Source organism: Neoarius graeffei, chromosome 11, assembly GCF_027579695.1.
Source record: "Neoarius graeffei isolate fNeoGra1 chromosome 11, fNeoGra1.pri, whole genome shotgun sequence".
In the NCBI taxonomy this organism is placed as follows: domain Eukaryota; kingdom Metazoa; phylum Chordata; class Actinopteri; order Siluriformes; family Ariidae; genus Neoarius; species Neoarius graeffei.
This window is the reverse complement of record NC_083579.1, coordinates 70,164,366-70,183,869: the sequence shown is the minus strand read 5'-3', so window position 1 is coordinate 70,183,869 and position 19,504 is coordinate 70,164,366. Positions and strand designations below refer to the sequence as shown.

The 19,504-nt window shown below is 41.6% G+C and overlaps 1 protein-coding gene across 1 annotated transcript in view; it reads right to left on the bottom strand.

The window, feature by feature from the left end:
- Positions 1-699: 699 nt before the first annotated feature.
- Positions 700-19,504, bottom strand: part of atp6v1c2 (ATPase H+ transporting V1 subunit C2) — a 35,905-nt gene continuing 17,100 nt past the window's right edge. The window contains exons 11-13 of the mRNA XM_060933166.1: positions 6,450-6,547; positions 6,226-6,355; positions 700-795 (exon numbers count right to left, since the gene is read on the bottom strand). Of these exons, the coding sequence (XP_060789149.1) occupies positions 700-795; positions 6,226-6,355; positions 6,450-6,547 (324 nt within the window). The remainder of the gene's footprint in view (positions 796-6,225; positions 6,356-6,449; positions 6,548-19,504) is intronic.

Below are 19,504 nucleotides of genomic sequence, written 5' to 3'. Positions count from 1 at the left end.
CTATTAGGTTTTGTTCACCCTTCCTGCAATAGAACCCCAGGCTCAGTTATGTTTAGGGCGAGCTCTGAGGTTCAGGAGCTGTGTTTCGTCGACTAGTTTTCCTCTCCTGTGGAAAAAAGAGCAATATAACAAAACTGAAGGAAATGCGAAGTAATCAGGTGAATGGAGTCATGGAGTGCTCATGGTAAACGTGGCCTCAGACTGATTAACTGATTTGGGAAAGAGATTGAGGGGGCACCAGATGGCATTAACATAGTTATAACACGATTAACCATTTGGATCCAGACTATCTTCCCCGAAGAAATGAAATATAATAGTGTACAATGGTTTTCTAAATCTTGTACAGAGTCTTTTGAGATTATTTACACATATTTACATAATTAAACAAACAGAATACAAATTGTACCCCAGCTACTAAAACAACATTCTCGCTTTGCTGAGCGAGTAAAAATTCTGATCATAGATTGCACTTCCTTTAACTTGACTACACAGTGGGTAAGTGTGGATTCTCACCCACTGTCAGTCAATCAGTCCCTGGGTGTGTTGTGTTGCTGGTTACATTCTTCCACTGCATTCGTCTTGAAAGTCCTCCAGTGAAAAACCTAATAACATCCACAGAGTAGGTTTTGTCGTTTTGAAATTATCGCTTAGGTCACATGAGCATGATGTATGAGTCTGTTCCTGTTTAGTCTGTGTGTGCTAGCTGGAGTCCACTATGTTAATGCTGATTGGGTAATAGATGTAGGAATAGTATTCCTGCTGTCCGATGTTCACCTCTGCAATATCATGTCCCACCTAGAAAGAGAAAAAGAAAATCCATTTTAATATTGCAATACCACTATGTAGCTGTCGATTAACCAAAGAAGAAATCGTTTAATAAAGATATACAGTACTGTGCAAAAGTCTGAGGCACCCTATTTTATTTTTCATTCATACAAACTTTATCGATTTCGATTTTATGACTTCTACATTATCGAGTCAATACAAAAACATTGTTTTCCAAATGTTCATTTTCCAGTACAAAATTAAATCTCATCTCATCTCATTATCTCTAGCCGCTTTATCCTTCTACAGGGTCGCAGGCAAGCTGGAGCCTATCCCAGCTGACTACGGGCGAAAGGCGGGGACAAAATTAAATATTACAGAAAAAAAAGTTTGTATTTGAGTAGCATATTCCACAAGAGGCCACTTTTCAGATTAAAAAAGAAAACATAATGAAGGCGACTGGGTTTTGGGGCAAAATTAAGAAGCGAGTGTGACAGTCAAAGTATCCAGAAGAACTGGGTCACTGTGGCTGGTTCTGTAAGATGCTCAGTAAAACCTACAGCTCATTTCCTTATAAAACTGCACTCATTGTACCTGAGGCTGCTTTATTTTTTTTTAAAGCAAAGGGTCGTCTCACAGGGCAGCACGGTGGTGTAGTGGTTAGCGCTGTCGCCTCACAGCAAGAAGGTTCTGGATTCGAGCCCAGTGACTGACGGGGGCCTTTCTGTGTGGAGTTTGTATGTTCTCCCCGTGTCTGCATGGGTTTCCTCCGGGTGCTCCAGTTTCCCCCACAGTCCAAAGACATGCAGGTTAGGTTAACTGGTGACTCTAAATTGACCGTAGGTGTGAATGGTTGTTTCCCAAGCCCAGAAATGGGAGGGTTGTGGCAGGAAGGGCATCCAGTGTAAAACTATACTCTAATTAATATGACGTATGGATCAATAAGGTCCACACGGACCCTGACCTGGCAATAGTGCTGGACAAGGAGGAGGAAGAAGACAAAGGGTCATCTCACACCAAATACTGACTTTGTTTCTTTTATTATGGCTTACTGATTACTGTTTATAGTAATTTTTTTTAATGTTGAAACATTTCATTTCTTTATTTTCAAGCCATTTTTGGTCTACAACATTTCTTTACGTGTGCCTTATGCTTGTTGGCGCTTAAGAAAGGAACGCCACAGCATCGCCAGCTTATGTAGCTAATACTGTAGGATGCATAACACGATCTCCTTGTAGGCCAGGGTGCGGCATATTTTTAAGTCCACACTTAAAAATCCGTAGCACATACATAGCAGCTTTGATACGTCACACGTACAGCGTTAAAATGAAAGCTACGCAGCAGTGACACAGTGGGAGTGTTGCTCGAGCACCTACTATGCCGTGTGAACGATTTAGTTGATATGTGTCTGATGACGGTGACTCCAGGGCTGGCTGGGTGGATGGATGCAGCTGATGTCTTCCCTCTTCCCTGGCCCTTCTTAGGTCCTGACTTCTTCACTGGCATGATGCTTTCTTGAGTGTGACAAATGACAGTGAACGCAGCGTCAGGCCCCCTTTTACACCTACCTGTGAACGCCGCAGGTATGCAGCCGCAACGTCACACGTAAGAACAAAACGCCACGCCAACGAAATGGTTACACTACGGCAACACATCATATGCCATGCATACACCTCAGTATGCCACAACTTTACATCCCTTGAACCCCATACAAACCCACAGTATATGAGATATGCCACAGATATGCCACAGATATGCCACAGTACCGCCACACATATGCTGTGTACGTCACAGGACTTTAATTTTGGACAAAATGCTCCTCATTTCTTGGCGTTTGACCCACACGCCGCTTGCATGGCAAGATACAAGACAGCATGACACAAGCATAAGACTTTTGCACAATACTGTATGTATAATTGTTGATACAGAGAAGCTTTCTGTAAGGAGATATGTGTTGAATATTATAACCTCGATTCCAAAAAAGTTGGGACAAAGTACAAATTGTAAATAAAAACGGAATGCAATAATTTACAAATCTCAAAAACTGATATTGTATTCACAGTAGAACATAGACAACATATCAAATGTCGAACGTGAGACATTTTGAGATTTCATGCCAAATATTGGCTCATTTGAAATTTCATGACAGCAACACATCTCAAAAAAGTTGGGACAGGGGCAATAAGAGGCTGGAAAAGTTAAAGGTACAAAAAAGGAACAGCTGGAGGACCAAATTGCAACTCATTAGGTCAATTGGCAATAGGTCATTAACATGACTGGCTATAAAAAGAGCATCTTGGAGTGGCAGCGGCTCTCAGAAGTAAAGATGGGAAGAGGATCACCAATCCCCCTAATTCTGCGCCCACAAATAGTGGAGCAATATCAGAAAGGAGTTCGACAGTGTAAAATTGCAAAGAGTTTGAACATATCATCATCTACAGTGCATAATATCATCAAAAGATTCAGAGAATCAGGAAAAATCTCTGTGCGTAAGGGTCAAGGCCGGAAAACCATACTGGGTGCCCGTGATCTTCGGGCCCTTAGACGGCACTGCATCACATACAGGCATGCTTCTGTATTGGAAATCACAAAATGGGCTCAGGAATATTTCCAGAGAACATTATCTGTGAACACAATTCACCGTGCCATCCGCTGTTGCCAGCTAAAACTCTATAGTTCAAAGAAGAAGCCGTATCTAAACATGATCCAGAAGCGCAGATGTCTTCTCTGGGCCAAGGCTCATTTAAAATGGACTGTGGCAAAGTGGAAAACTGTTCTGTGGTCAGACGAATCAAAATTTGAAGTTCTTTATGGAAATCGGGGACGCCGTGTCATTCGGACTAAAGAGGAGAAGGACGACCCAAGTTGTTATCAGCGCTCAGTTCAGAAGCCTGCATCTCTGATGGTATGGGGTTGCATTAGTGCGTGTGGCATGGGCAGCTTACACATCTGGAAAGACACCATCAATGCTGAAAGGTATATCCAGGTTCTAGAGCAGGGGTGCCAGGGTGAAATTGGTCAGGGGGCCAGATTGTTTTCAAGTGGGACCTCAGGGGGCCGCATTACCGGTGTGACAAGACCAAACACTAAACAAATAGACATACTATTTGATATTATTTATGAATATAAATATTATTTATAAATGTTTGTTTTTTTAAATAATAAAAAAACAACAAAATGGACAAGGACACATAAAAACACAACTAAACTGTAAATTACTTTGATCAGATTTATTGACAACTTGCACATAAAACCATGCCAATACACAGGCCTAATTAGGCCAATTAAAAAAGATGGCCCTAAGTAGCCCTAAAGAAGTCAAAAGATGTGCCAAGGTTAAGTACTTCACCAACAGGCCAAGTGACTAAATATTCACTAGAACTTAATAATAAAAAGACATAAATAACAGATGGTACATTAACTTAAACAACTCCCACAAACTCCCACTCCCACAAACATACCCTCCCAATCATTACTTCACAGCACTATGTTACATGGGCAGACAAGCCAGCTACATTTTACATGTCGAAGCCAGAAGCCTTTTATTTTTCACCAGCTTGTCCACATTGGGGGACAGGCTCTGGGCCGTGGCTATTTTCATGACATCATTGAGATGTCCATGTGTCATACGATTGCGCATTTTCGATTTATTAATATTCATAACTGAAAATGCCTGCTCACATAAATATGTTGTCCCAAACATACAGAGTATTTTACCTGCAAATGCAGTGATAGTCGGGTACTCAGGTGGCAACAATTGGTAGAATGATTCAATACCAACAGATTTGTACATGTCCTTCAACCGCGTGCAGCATTGCAAGTCTATCAGTTCCATTTGCATCGCCTCGGGGACCTCGGAAGCATCCGTGGTGAATGGAGAGCCAAAAAACGCAAAGTCCTTTTCCAGTTCAGTGAAAACCGTGAATCGATTGGAAAACTCGTGCATGAGACCGGAAAGCAAGTTTGCATACTTGTCCATGCTCTGATGACTGACAGACAGAGATTTCAAACAGGGGAAGTGGGCTGCATTGCGCTGACAGAGCTGTGCCTTCCATAACGCAAGTTTACGTTGAAACGCATGGACACCGTCGTAATACTCGGTAACGAGTTTGTTGCGACCTTGCATATTAACATTCAATAAGTTCAGGTGTTCGGTAATGTCCACTAAAAAGGCAAGGTCCCTGGTCCATTCGGTGTTGTCCAATTCCTCCACAGGCTTCCCTTTAGCCTGCATGAACTCAGCTACCTCTTTGCGCAATTTGCAGAACCGTTTGAGCACTTCGCCTCGGCTCAACCAACGCACATCGGTGTGATAGGGAAGGCCCTGGTGGATGTCATTTTCAGATAAAAATGCATCGAATTGCCGGTGGTTGAGCCCTCTCGCTCTGATAAAATTGACAGTGGCAATATAATTTAAAATTTAAACAGTCTGTGGCGCGAATTGGACCGATGCAAATGGCAGGGCCATCAGGCAAATCTCCGCCTCTGACGTCAATGCGATCGGCAGTGAAAGACAGGTAATTGTTCTGTAATAATTGTTCGATGGGGTGCGGCAGACATTGATGGCTCTCTGCCGGCCGAACGATTAGAGGGCCATCAGCAAGGGGGCCGGATTAGATGTTCATTCAGGCCGGATCCGGCCCGCGGGCCGCCACCATGGCACCAGTGTTCTAGAGCAACATATGCTCCCATCCAGATGACGTCTCTTTCAGGGAAGACCTTGCATTTTCCAACATGACAATGCCAAACCACATACTGCATCAATTACAGCATCATGGCTGCATAGAAGAAGGGTCCGGGTACTGAACTGGCCAGCCTGCAGTCCAGATCTTTCACCCATAGAAAACATTTGGTGCATCATAAAACGGAAGATACGACAAAAAAGACCTAAGACAGTTGAGCAACTAGAATCCTACATTAGACAAGAATGGGTTAACATTCCTATCCCTAAACTTGAGCAACTTGTCTCCTCAGTCCCCAGACGTTTACAGACTGTTGTAAAGAGAAAAGGGGATGTCTCACAGTGGTAAACATGGCCTTGTCCCAACTTTTTTGAGATGTGGTGTTGTCATGAAATTTAAAATCACCTAATTTTTCTCTTTAAATGATACATTTTCTCAGTTGAAACATTTGATATGTCATCTATGTTCTATTCTGAATAAAATATGGAATTTTGAAACTTCCACATCATTGCATTCCGTTTTTATTTACAATTTGTACTTTGTCCCAACTTTTTTGAAATCGGGGTTGTAGTAGAAGGAGTCTCCAGTTTCAGGGATTTGTAACATTACAGCTATTCCTGTTTTTCCATCACATGGAAGTCTTCAGGACGGTTCTTGGTAAGAAGTTATTAAAAAGAGAAAAATAGAAATGCTAGACAAGGGATGACTGTTTATACCTGCTAAGACATAAGTGAAAACTGTTCTAATTGGTAATCATTATTGGTGATAAAACACTCACATCCTGTTTTCCAGCCACAGCCATGGGGTCCAGGTGTGTGAATACGGAGTTGAGCTCGTCTCGTAGCCGTTTTACCTGCTTCTTCTGTGGCTGAAGCAGGAGAGCCTGGAAACTGACTGGCAGGCCATACCTGGCCCACAACATAACCATCACATACATCAGTGTAAATGGATAAAATAAATATAAAACATGCCTATGACAGAGTGCTGATGATAAATTTTTACCTGAGGACTGACTCAACAAACACTCTGAGGGCCTTAATGTGGATCCAGGCCACAAATATTTCATTAAAATTCACCTTCAGCCAGCGCACAAATATTCCCTGGTGATGGAAACAATTCTGACATCACTTTTATAAAACTCTTTTTAGACTACAGACATACACCCACTGGTCACTTTAATAGGAACATCTGTACCCTTAGTCATTCATGTAGCAGCAGTGCAGTGAATCAGTTCATGCTTAAGAGAGTCACCCGACGTTCACATCAGAATGGGGAAAAAAAATATAATCTTAATGAAAAATATGATCTCAATGTCCATGGTTGTTTGTACTAGACATGTTAGTTTGAGTATATCAGAAGCCAGGGGTGCCGTTAGGTGAGAAAAGTTAGGACGATTCTAAGGGCCCAGCATTGACAGAGGGCCCTCAGAGGACAATATTAATACATTATTACCATGCGTAAGTTAATTTAATCAAAAATATTTTTAATAATTTTGTCCCTTAAAATGAGCAAATACAACAACCTTCTGGTTTGGTTTTCCATTTTCCGAAAATTTATTAGTCTACATAGTCTTTATATTTCACCCCTCTTCCTATTCATTACATGGTACAGTCTTGTGTAGGCGGAGCCAGAGCGTGACACCACGTTAGGTTTGTTGCTTACACACGGTTAGCTACACACGGTAGAAGCAGAATTGATGGTGAACCATCAGTAGATTGACACCATCATGAAGAAGTCGGGTTACCAGAAACGTAAAGGGGGAGGGAATATTATATTCTTTCATAGAGCTCAAAATTTCTAGCGGTGCCCTTGTCAGAAGCTGCTGATCTCCAGGGATTTTCACACACAACAACAACACTCTATAGTTCACACAGAATGATGCAAAAAAATCAACAACAAAAAAAAAAATCCAAAGAACAGCAGTTCTTCAGGTGAAAATGCCTTATTGATGAAAGAGATCAGAGGAGAAGGGCCAGACTGGTTTGAGCTGACACAAAGGCTACAGTAACATAAACACTCTTTACAACCATGGTGAGCAGAAAAGCATATCATAAAGCACAAAATGCTGACCCTTGAGGAGAAAAAGCTATAACAGCAGAAAACCAGACTGGATGACACTTCTGTCTGTGAAGAACAGACTACAGTGAGTACAGACTCTCTGAAACAAGCTGGTTTAAAGGAAATGAATCGTAAAATACGAATTTACTTGTAATTAAGCACTTTGACATGTAATTCAAAGTAGCACTATGTTCATCTCATCTCATTATCTCTAGCTGCTTTATCCTGTTCTACAGGGTCGCAGGCAAGCTGGAGCCTATCACAGCTGACTACGGGCGAAAGGCGGGGCACACCCTGGACAAGTCGCCAGGTCATCACAGGGCTGACACACAGACACAGACAACCATTCACACTCACATTCACACCTACGGTCAATTTAGAGTCACCAGATAACCTAACCTGCATGTCTTTGGACTGTGGGGGAAACCGGAGCACCCGGAGGAAACCCACGCGGACACGGGGAGAACTCCACACAGAAAGGCCCTCGCCGGCCACGGGGCTTGAACCCGGACCTTCTTGCTGTGAGGCGACAGCACTAACCACTACACCACCGTGCCGCCCCAGTAGCACTATGTTGAGTTAGTAATTCTGAAAGGATATTCATTATTTTTACATTTAAAAGTGGCTAAGTTAAGTCAAAATAAACTCAACAAAAATAAAAACTTTACACTCGTTTCAAAGTCAATAATTTGAACATTTTGGAAAATAGGTTTGAAATAACGATTGTATTCAATTATCTTGTCATTAAAGATGCTATAGCATACACATCATGTTTGTCATGGAATCGGTTCCACCGGAAATGCGAAGACAATGTCCATGATCAAAAACTGTGAGTCACAACTTAATGCAGAGCAGAGCGCAGGGGATTTCGAATGGTTTGGGCAGTCACTCGACCTCCAAACAACTAATTCCCAGTGGATGTGGCAGTGACAAACCGATTACACAAATGACGTAAGACAATCTGTCGGTCTTCTGCGTGTGACGTCACACGTGGTCGACCAGGATGGGGGCAGTCGGCTGTGGTGCCAGTTTGATGGAGACGTGTCTGGAGATTATGGATGGTCTGTCAACTGCATCCCATAACCCTCGCAACGTCAGTGACGGATGTTCCCGTATTCAGCATGCCAATGGCACGTTCACGCTGAATGTTTGACAGTCGTGACATTGCAAATTAACGAATAATTAACCATAAAACCTTGTTTTTCTGAGATGACACTCTACTCTGCTACCGTGAGATCAATTGCACGTGTATCAATAGGTCACGTCACTTGTGTCACGTGGAAACGTGATTTTAGCGTGCAGTGCTCTCGCACGTGCTACGTAGGCCCGACCAGTAGAATGAATGTGTGACGTAATGCCCTTGACAATGCATTTAACCATAATCACAACAAGAACTCTATCAAGAAAAGTTTCTAAACACTATTTAAAAAATAATGAGTGTCAAGTTTTTATTTTTGCTGAGTATACATGTGGTGTGATGGTTAGCACTGTCGCCTCACGGCAAGAAGGTTCTGGGTTCAAGCCCCGTGGCCGGCGAGGGCCTTTCTGTGCGGAGTTTGCATGTTCTCCCCGTGTCCGTGTGGGTTTCCTCCGGGTGCTCCGGTTTCCCCCACAGTCCAAAGACATGCAGGTTAGGTTAACTGGTGACTCTAAATTGACTGTAGGTGTGAATGTGAGTGTGAATGGTTGTCTGTATGTATCAGCCCTGCGATGATCTGGCAACTTGTACAGGGTGTACCCCGCCTTTCGCCCGTAGTCAGCTGGGATAGGCTCCAGCTTGCCTGCGATCCTGCACAGGATAAGCGGTTACAGATAATGGATGTGTATGCTGTATGTGTATGATAATTGTTTCCTTGTCACTCCTGGATGTTATTGAGAGTATTTTACTTTTGGCTTCTTGCATGCGGTAAAGGTTAGTGGTAGAGTGTTTTTATAGTCAATATGGACTACGGTGTATCACTCACTCACTCACTCAATCACTTAATCACTTCTGCGATAAACATATGCATGCGCGCTCCCACATGAAGCAACTCTGACGACATGATGGCTGCACCAGTTGAACGTAGACACATAAAAAACATGACAGAAACACTGTCTTAGAATTGATATGGCAGAGGTGGACAGTAACAAAGTGTATTTACTTGAGTACTGTACTTAAGTATACTTTTTGAGTATCTGTACTTTACTTGAGTATATTTTTTTTCTTGGAAACTTATGACTTTAACTTCACTACATTTGAAAGGCAAATATTGTACTTTTCACTCCACTACATTTCTATCAAGGTCTTCATTACTCGTTACTATGAAGCAGCTTTGAAACTGGATGTTTTTTCTTTTCTTTTCGAAATCATGATTGTTTGGTTTCGCAGGTGACACTGAGACAGCCGGTCAGTAATCACTAGGGTCACGTCACGTCCACAGACTGTATAAAATCAAGCTCAATGATTTCTCAGCAGCATTATTTGAACACGATCAGTTGATGGCAGAATGGAAGGAGGCGGGTCTTCTGGAGAATGTACACACCCATGGCCTATGAACCCATGTTTCAGTTTTCTGCAAGGATTAAAGATTTGTTTTGTTTTAAATATTTGCTTTGTTTGCCTAAAACGAACCACATCACGGCCTCCAAAAACTTGCCGTCCAACCTGTGGAAGCATAGTGAAGTATGTAAATGTTTTATTCCAAGAGAAAGCTTGCAGTGAAGCTGTCTGTGCTTTTCGAGCTAGCAATAACGTTGCAATAGCTATGCAGTCTCGTTAGTCAAATGACTTTCTATGGATTTGCCCGCCAAGTTGCCGTAGCATTGTCCACGGTTAACGTTAACTCATAGTTAGTTTTGTTTTGATGTCAGATGATGGTCTTGCACTTTTTTTGTCTTGCTTAAAGCAGTGTTGCTGTTGGGCAGTTATTAAGCTCGAGGTGTGGATCTGGGTTTTAATCAGGTTGGATTGTCATATTTATTTTCTGAGCAAGCTGCATTTACAGCTATTCCACTGTCTTCCTGATTAACATACACATACATGTGTGCACACACTGCCAGAGCTGTGTTAGAACACTACCATGCTGATTTTGGGGTAGGGAGGAGTGCTACAATTAGAAAGAAAGAAAGAAAGAAAGAAAGAAAGAAAGAAAATGACAATGGCTTTCTTTTTTTTGTCAATTCAGTTGCGTTTCATTTTGTAACGTTCTACCAGGCGTTTATTCTACAGGTTCTACAAGCAAGTCAGTAAATCCAGTCGGTTGCTTCAGAGGCATTAGGTTTTGTAAGCGTTGTGGAAATAATACAACAATGCGTTGAAGGAAAATGTACTTTTAATACTTAAGTATTTTTAAAAGCAAATACTTCGGTACTTTAACTTAAGTAAAAATTTGACTGGACAACTTTCACTTGTATCGGAGTAACATTTGACCAGGGGGATCTGTACTTTGACTTAAGTAATGAACTTGGGTACTTTGTCCACCCCTGTGATATCTCATCTCATCTCATCTCATTATCTCTAGCCACTTTATCCTTCTACAGGGTCGCAGGCAAGCTGGAGCCTATCCCAGCTGACTACGGGCGAAAGGCGGGGTACACCCTGGACAAGTCGCCAGGTCATCACAGGGCTGACACATAGACACAGACAACCATTCACACTCACATTCACACCTACGGTCAATTTAGAGTCACCAGTTAACCTAACTTGCATGTTTTTGGACTGTGGGGGAAACCGGAGCACCCGGAGGAAACCCACGCGGACACGGGGAGAACATGCAAACTCCGCACAGAAAGGCCCTCGCCGGCCCCGGGGCTCGAACCCAGGACCTTCTTGCTGTGAGGCGACAGTGCTAACCACTACACCACCGTGCCGCCCCCCTGTGATATGGTGACTAGAATTTGGTTAGTTTTCAGTGGTGGGACTGATTACTGAAGGAGATTAATTTGCCTACAAAGAGGAGGTTCAGAGGCTGACAGACTGGCATGCTGAGAACAACTTGGCTCTGAATACCAAAAAGACCAAGGAGCTGATAGTTGATTTCAGAAGACATCAGAATGTCCATCTGCCACTGAACATAAATGGAGAAGAAGTGGAGAGAGTTTCCAGTTTCAGATTCCTGGGTACACACATATCAGAGGACCTGACATGGACATACAACACGCACTGCCTCGTTAAAAAAAAGCACAGCAAAGACTGTATTTTCTGAGAACCCTCAGGAAAATCAACCTGTCCCAACAGCTGCTGATGACCTTCTACTGCTGCACCACTGAGAGTGTCCTCACACACGGCATCTTGATATGGTATGGTAATGGCTCTGTAGAAGATAAGAAGGCACTGCGAAGAATCATAACGACTGCAGAAAAAAAAATCACCAACAAGCAGCTGCCTGTTCTTGAGGATATACACAAGTCTTGCTACTTGCAGAAAAAACACAATGCATTCTAAAGGACTCATCCCACCCCGCTCATCAGCTGTTCGAATGTCTGCTCTCAGGCAAGCGTTACAGAACAATCAAAGCATGCACCACAAGCTTCAAAACCAGTTTCTGTCCCAAATCTATCACCACACTGAACTCTGCTCTGAAGTCATACACACACCACAATCAATAACATGTCAATCTACCCACGTCTTCTGCAGTATTTATCCATCCATCCATCCATCCATCCATCCACCCATCCATTATCTGTAACCGCTTATCCTGTGTAGGGTCACAGGCAAGCTGGAGCCTATCCCAGCTGACTATGGGCAAGAGGCGGGGTACACCTTGGATAAGTCACCAAATCATTGCAGGGCTGACACATAGAGACAAACAACCATTCACACTCACATTCACACATTAGAGTCACCAGTTAGCCTAACCTGCATGTCTTTGGACTGTGGGGGAAACCAGAGCACCCGAAAAAACCCACACAGACACGGGGAGAACATGCAAACTCCACACAGAAAGGCCCTCGTCAGCCACTGGGCTTGAACCCAGAACCTTCTTGCTGTGAGGCAACAGTGCTAACCACTACTCCACCGTGCCACCCCGCAATATTTATCTCATCTCATCTCATTATCTCTCGCCGCTTTCTCCTGTTCTGCAGGGTTGCAGGCAAGCTGGAGCCTATCCCAGCTGACTATGGGCGAAAGGCGGCGTACACCCTGGACAAGTCGCCAGGTCATTACAGGGCTGATACATAGACACAGACAACCATTCACACTCACATTCACACCTACGGTCAATTTAGAGTCACCAGTTAACCTAACCTGCATGTCTTTGGACTGTGGGGGAAACTGGAACACCTGGAAAAAACCCACACAGACACGGGGAGAACATGCAAACTCCTCACAGAAAGGCCCTCGTCAGCCACTGGGCTTGAACCCAGAACCTTCTTGCTGTGAGACAACAGTGCTAACCACTACACCACCGTGCCACCCTGCAATATTTATACTTATGGTTATTTATCTGTTACCAAGTGCAATATCCTGTATTGTGCGATAGCTACTGTATTACCACAATACCTACTACCAGTGCAATGCCAAGTATTACCAAGTGCTCAGTGTATGTTATGTGAATGTCTGTACATTAGTATATGCTTCTTGTTTGTAAATTTTGTCCATATCTTGTAAATTTGTAAACCCTTACCGTATGTCTGTACATCTTATTTGTAAATCTTGTATCTTTTATGTAAATCTCTTTTTTTTTATATATATATATATATATATATATATATATATATATATATATATATATGGGCGGCACGGTGGTGTAGTGGTTAGCGCTGTCGCCTCACAGCAAGAAGGTCCTGGGTTTGAGCCCCGGGGCCGGCGAGGGCCTTTCTGTGTGGAGTTTGTATGTTCTCCCCGTGTCCGCGTGGGTTTCCTCCGGGTGCTCCAGTTTCCCCCACAGTCCAAAGACATGCAGGTTAGGTTAACTGGTGACTCTAAATTGAGCGTAGGTGTGAATGTGAGTGTGAATGGTTGTCTGTGTCTATGTGTCAGCCCTGTGATGACCTGGCGACTTGTCCAGGGTGTACCCCGCCTTTCGCCCATAGTCAGCTGGGATAGGCTCCAGCTTGCCTGCGACCCTGTAGAAGGATAAAGCGGCTAGAGATAATGAGATGAATGAGATATATATATATATATATATATAATGAGAGAGAGAGAGAGAGAGACCGTTTCGTAAGGCAGTGCAGGGGCGCAGATAGGATTTTTGAACTGGGGGGGACTGAGCTGTCAGCAAATGATTCCATTTTGTGTATATATATGTGTGTGTGTGTGTGTGTGTGTGTATATATATATATATATATATATATATATATATATATATATATATACTACCATTCAAAAGTTTGGGGTCACTTTGAAATTTCCTTATTTTTGAAAGAAAAGCACTGTTCTTTTCAATGAAGATCACTTTAAACTAATCAGAAATCCACTCTATACATTGCTAATGTGATAAATGACTATTCTAGCTGCAAATGTCTAGGTTTTGGTGCAATATCTCCATAGGTGTATAGAGGCCCATTTCCAGCAACTATCACTCCAGTGTTCTAATGGTACAGTGTGTTTGCTCATTGCCTCAGAAGGCTAATGGATGATTAGAAAACCCTTGTACAATCATGTTAGCACAGCTGAAAACAGTTGAGCTCTTTAGAGAAGCTATAAAACTGACCTTCCTTTGAGCAGATTGAGTTTCTGGAGCATCACATTTGTGGGGTCGATTAAATGCTCAAAATGGCCAGAAAAATGTCTTGACTATATTTTCTATTCATTTTACAACTTATGGTGGTAAATAAAAGTGTGACTTTTCATGGAAAACACAAAATTGTCTGGGTGACCCCGAACTTTTGAACGGTAGTGTGTATACATGTTATTTCACCTCCCTCACTGCCATCACCAGGAACTACCTGCAGGCCAGGACAATGATAACATTTTAACATAGCCTATGGAAATCCAAAGTTTACACATTATCATCACGCACAGAAACTGCAAAACTAGTTTTAAAACCGCTAAGTTCCAACTGTTAAACATAGCGAGAGGCTGGGCTACGTGTGTGTGTGTAAAGTGTAAACCAGTGCATCCTGACTTTCTAACTATGCCTGTGTGTTGTGTGAGTGGCAGTCAGTCAACAACTCGTCGCAAAGTTTCCTTATGAAACAATATGCTCGCTGAAATTATGGCAGGGAACGCCAGATTAAACATTAAAACTGCCTTCTGAGCACTGTATCTACAGGCTACCACCGAAAGAAGGAGGCTACCAGAAAGGCATCTCTACCCCGTACGATTTTACTTTCACTACGACATTACTTTGAACAGACTATCAAAAAATTGCAAGGTGATATGATAAAGTAAGGCACAGTTTACTTACAGCCGTTTTTTTTTTTTTTTTTGAAAAAACGATGCAATCGTTTTCTGCCTTTTGGCACCCTTCATCATGCCATGTTGGGGTCCTGAACTAGGAGGAGCTGTCCCCAAAATGCCTGTCAAACTTGTTGTGGGTAACCATAGCAACCAAGCTCGAGCTCGCAACCTGTGCAGTCTGCGCAGTTGCAACTATGTCTGTACTGCTGTGTACCTCAATAAACCGAATGGTAATTAGTCTTTTGATTTTTCCGTGAGGTTTGCCTTATGCAAAGAAAGACAGCATAGATGTTTTTTCCTCCCTATAAGTGGGGGGGACCGAACGAGGTGAATTTAAATCTGGGTGGGACGAATCCCCCCCGTCCCCCCCTCTATCTGCGCCCGTGAGGCAGTGCACTGAATTTCATTCTGTATCTTACACAATGACAATAAAGCAATATTGAATCTTGAATCTGTGATCATTTCCTTTAAAGGAGAACTGAAGTCATTTTTAAACTTGCTTTATTTCTTAATTAACATGTTATTCAATTATGGTTTCGGTTTTAGTAACCTTATATCGTGACTCGTATTGGCAACTAATTGCAATTAAATATTATACTTATCGGCCTCTTCGGTTTTTAGCCGTGTTGAATTTAGTTCGTTTGGTCCACGGCAGGCGTCGCTTATCCGCGCGATCTTCACGAGATTTGTGCGAGACTTCGAAACGTGAAGAAGTGTCAGCCAGGTGTCAGTGCCACCATTTTGAAAACTGTTTTCCAAACGAAGTATTGCACAAAAATGAGTTTAAATGAGGATTCCTGCCTACTTTTTTCAAACTTTCCTGATTGCTATCAGAACAAACAAAACTTCCGGCTTGATTACATCAGCATTCGAAAGAGGGCGCGCGCGTGTTTTGACGACGTTGGCAGATGTTGGTCACTTTGATTTCCGCTGTGCGTTTTACTTCCATCCTACGATGTCTCACACAGGTCTCAACAAATCTCGTTTACACCCATTGCTTTGACATATGGACTGATATATTACAGAGCATATTTTAAACACTCATAACTTGCTATAGCAGTGACCAAATAGCTATCAAAAATGCATTCCTATATTTAATAAAATGAGAAAAATAAAATTTTGATCATAAAAAAATGTGCCTTCAGTTCTACTTTAATACAAAGACCAACTTCTACGCGCTTGTGCCAACTATAGCTTCAGATTCCTGTTCCTTGCTGCCAGGAGTGGAATCCACTGTGGTCTTCTGCTGTTGTAGATCATCCGACTCAATGTCTGACATGTTGTGCATTTTGAGATGTTTTTCTGTTCACCATGGTTGTAAAGATTGATAACACTGGTCTACAGCCAAAATGCTTCCGAAATAAATATAGCCAAACTTTACTAATTCTGGGTCACTGAGAACGAAAATGAAACTTAAAATTGTTCATTGGCTCTAGTTTTCAAGATTGGCTCTATGAATAAATCTATGATTTGTGATTTATTCATAGATGGTCCTCTTTGTGTACCAAGTATGCTGATATCAATGTACTTACAGTATACTTGTAAGTAAACTAATCTAATACTTCTTGGGACTAAATTGGCCCACTTTTAGTTTATACAAAGTATACTTTAAGTCTAAGAGAAGTAAACTCTGAGTATAAAATTAGCATTTTTTATTTTGTACTGCAAGTATACCACAAGTAAACTTGTATACTAATAGTTTACTAGTTCTATACTTGTAGTCCACTCTTTAGTTTACAAAAGCATACTTCATGGTGTACTGGAAATATAGTATGAGTTTACTTGTTTTATTTGTCTGCTTTATCTGTCTCTTTGTGGGTTAATAGCACTATGTACATAAAAGACAAGTTTAAGTTCCAACACTGTTTATTCTTAAGCTATTCCACCCCAGAGCTGACCACAAACTTATGGTACATGTACCGTAGGTTTAAAAGATGGGATTTAAAACATGCTGCCGTATATCACAAAGAAGCCAATATGTGTGAAAAAGAAGTATTTTATAGGCTACTATCAAAAGGATAAGCACAACTACAGGGCAAGTACACTTCAACATCTGGCACAAATATTTTAATACTTTATTAAACTTTTGTTAATTATATCTTGATCAAAAGTTTAAGTATAAGCTTAATATACTTAGGCTTTTCTATATACTTTTCAGTCTAAGTCAAGTATACTTACAACCCCGATTCCAAAAAAGTTGGGACAAAGTACAAATTGTAAATAAAAACGGAATGCAATGATGTGGAAGTTTCAAAATTCCATATTTTATTCAGAATAGAACATAGATGACATATCAAATGTTTAAACTGAGAAAATGTATCATTTAAAGAGAAAAATTAGGTGATTTTAAATTTCATGACAGCAACACATCTCAAAAAAGTTGGGACAAGGCCATGTTTACCACTGTGAGACATCCCCTTTTCTCTTTACAACAGTCTGTAAACGTCTGGGGACTGAGGAGACAAGTTGCTCAAGTTTAGGGATAGGAATGTTAACCCATTCTTGTCTAATGTAGGATTCTAGTTGCTCAACTGTCTTGGATCTCTTTTGTTGTATCTTCCGTTTTATGATGCGCCAAATGTTTTCTATGGGTGAAAGATCTGGACTGCAGGCTGGCCAGTTCAGTACCCGGACCCTTCTTCTACGCAGCCATGATGCTGTAATTGATGCAGTATGTGGTTTGGCATTGTCATGTTGGAAAATGCAAGGTCTTCCCTGAAAGAGATGTCGTCTGGATGGGAGCATATGTTGCTCTAGAACCTGGATATACCTTTCAGCATTGATGGTGTCTTTCCAGATGTGTAAGCTGCCCATGCCACACGCACTAATGCAACCCCATACCATCAGAGATTCAGGCTTCTGAACTGAGCGCTGATAACAACTTGGGTCGTCCTTCTCCTCTTTAGTCCGAATGACACGGTGTCCCTGATTTCCATAAAGAACTTCAAATTTTGATTCGTCTGACCACAGAACAGTTTTCCACTTTGCTATAGTCCATTTTAAATGAGCCTTGGCCCAGAGAAGACGTCTGCGCTTCTGGATCATGTTTAGATACGGCTTCTTCTTTGAACTATAGAGTTTTAGCTGGCAATGGCGGATGGCACGGTGAATTGTGTTCACAGATAACGTTCTCTGGAAATATTCCTGAGCCCATTTTGTGATTTCCAATACAGAAGCATGCCTGTATGTGATGCAGTGCCGTCTAAGGGCCCGAAGATCACGGGCACCCAGTATGGTTTTCCGGCCTTGACCCTTACGCACAGAGATTCTTCCAGATTCTCTTGATGATCTTATGCACTGTAGATGATGATATGTTCAAACTCTTTGCAATTTTACACTGTCGAACTCCTTTCTGATATTGCTCCATTATTTGTCGGTGCAGAATTAGGGGGACTGGTGATCCTCTTCCCATCTTTACTTCTGAGAGCTGCTGTCACTCCAAGATGCTCTTTTTATACCCAGTCATGTTAATGACCTATTGCCAATTGACCTAATGAGTTGCAATTTGGTCCTCCAGCTGTTCCTTTTAACTTTTCCAGCCTCTTATTGCCCCTGTCCCAACTTTTTTGAGATGTGTTGCTGTCATGAAATTGCAAATAAGCCAATATTTGGCATGAAATTTCAAAATGTCTCACTTTCGACATTTAATATGTTGTCTATGTTCTATTGTGAATACAATATCAGTTTTTGAGATTTGTAAATTATTGCATTCCATTTTTATTTACAATTTGTACTTTGTCCCAACTTTTTTGGAATCGGGGTTGTATGTATAACTTTATTAATTATATCTCTGATAAGTAAATAAAAAGTAAACTGAAAGCATACGCTCTTATTTTTACTTTAAAAGAAGTATACGAGAAGCACACTTGAATAAACTTCTTTTTTGTAAGGGAGAGACAAGCTGCCAAAAAGCACCAAGTACACACTGAATAAGGACTAAACCTATTCAGTACTTATACATAATTGTTTTTTGCCATTTGGTTCATCATACATTTTATTTACATAAACTTTTTGCTGATTTTCTAGGTGTTACATAAAGAGAACAGGTGAAGTATCATGTAAGCCGACCATAAACACATGAAGAGACCTAGGTTTACAATTTACACTTAAAACGTTACTATCTACACAATGTACATAAGTATAAAATGTAAAAACTTAAATATCTTGGAAGCCACAGCCAATCAGCTCTTTTAATTGTCATATTTGAATTCAACACACCAAATTTCATAACAAACAGACGATTGAATCTCTGAAGCAGACAACTTCTGAAAAATTGTTGACCAGTGTTATTTTAGTTATAGTAGATTTCCTGTTAACTTGAATGATTCTTGCCTTTCAACAAGGCATTTCAACCCACAACACTGATGCCAACTGGATGTCTTTTGCATCCATCTGTATCTCAGGACCTAAGACCTTGTGCCTGAAAATCCAAGCTGATCAGCAGTTTCTGAAATGCACCACCCAGCCCATCTGGCACCACCAACCATGTTACAGTTCATCATCATCCTTTGACCACAGGGGTGGATGAGATTACCATGACTAACTCTCTCCAGACACAGCAGTCCTGCATCACTGAACCCAGGTCTTCAATATCGATGCCCGAGTCTCTGGCAATGGTGTCTGGGTATGTTAACTTTCTGGATACAACTTTGCCAGAAGGGCACCATAGAAGGAG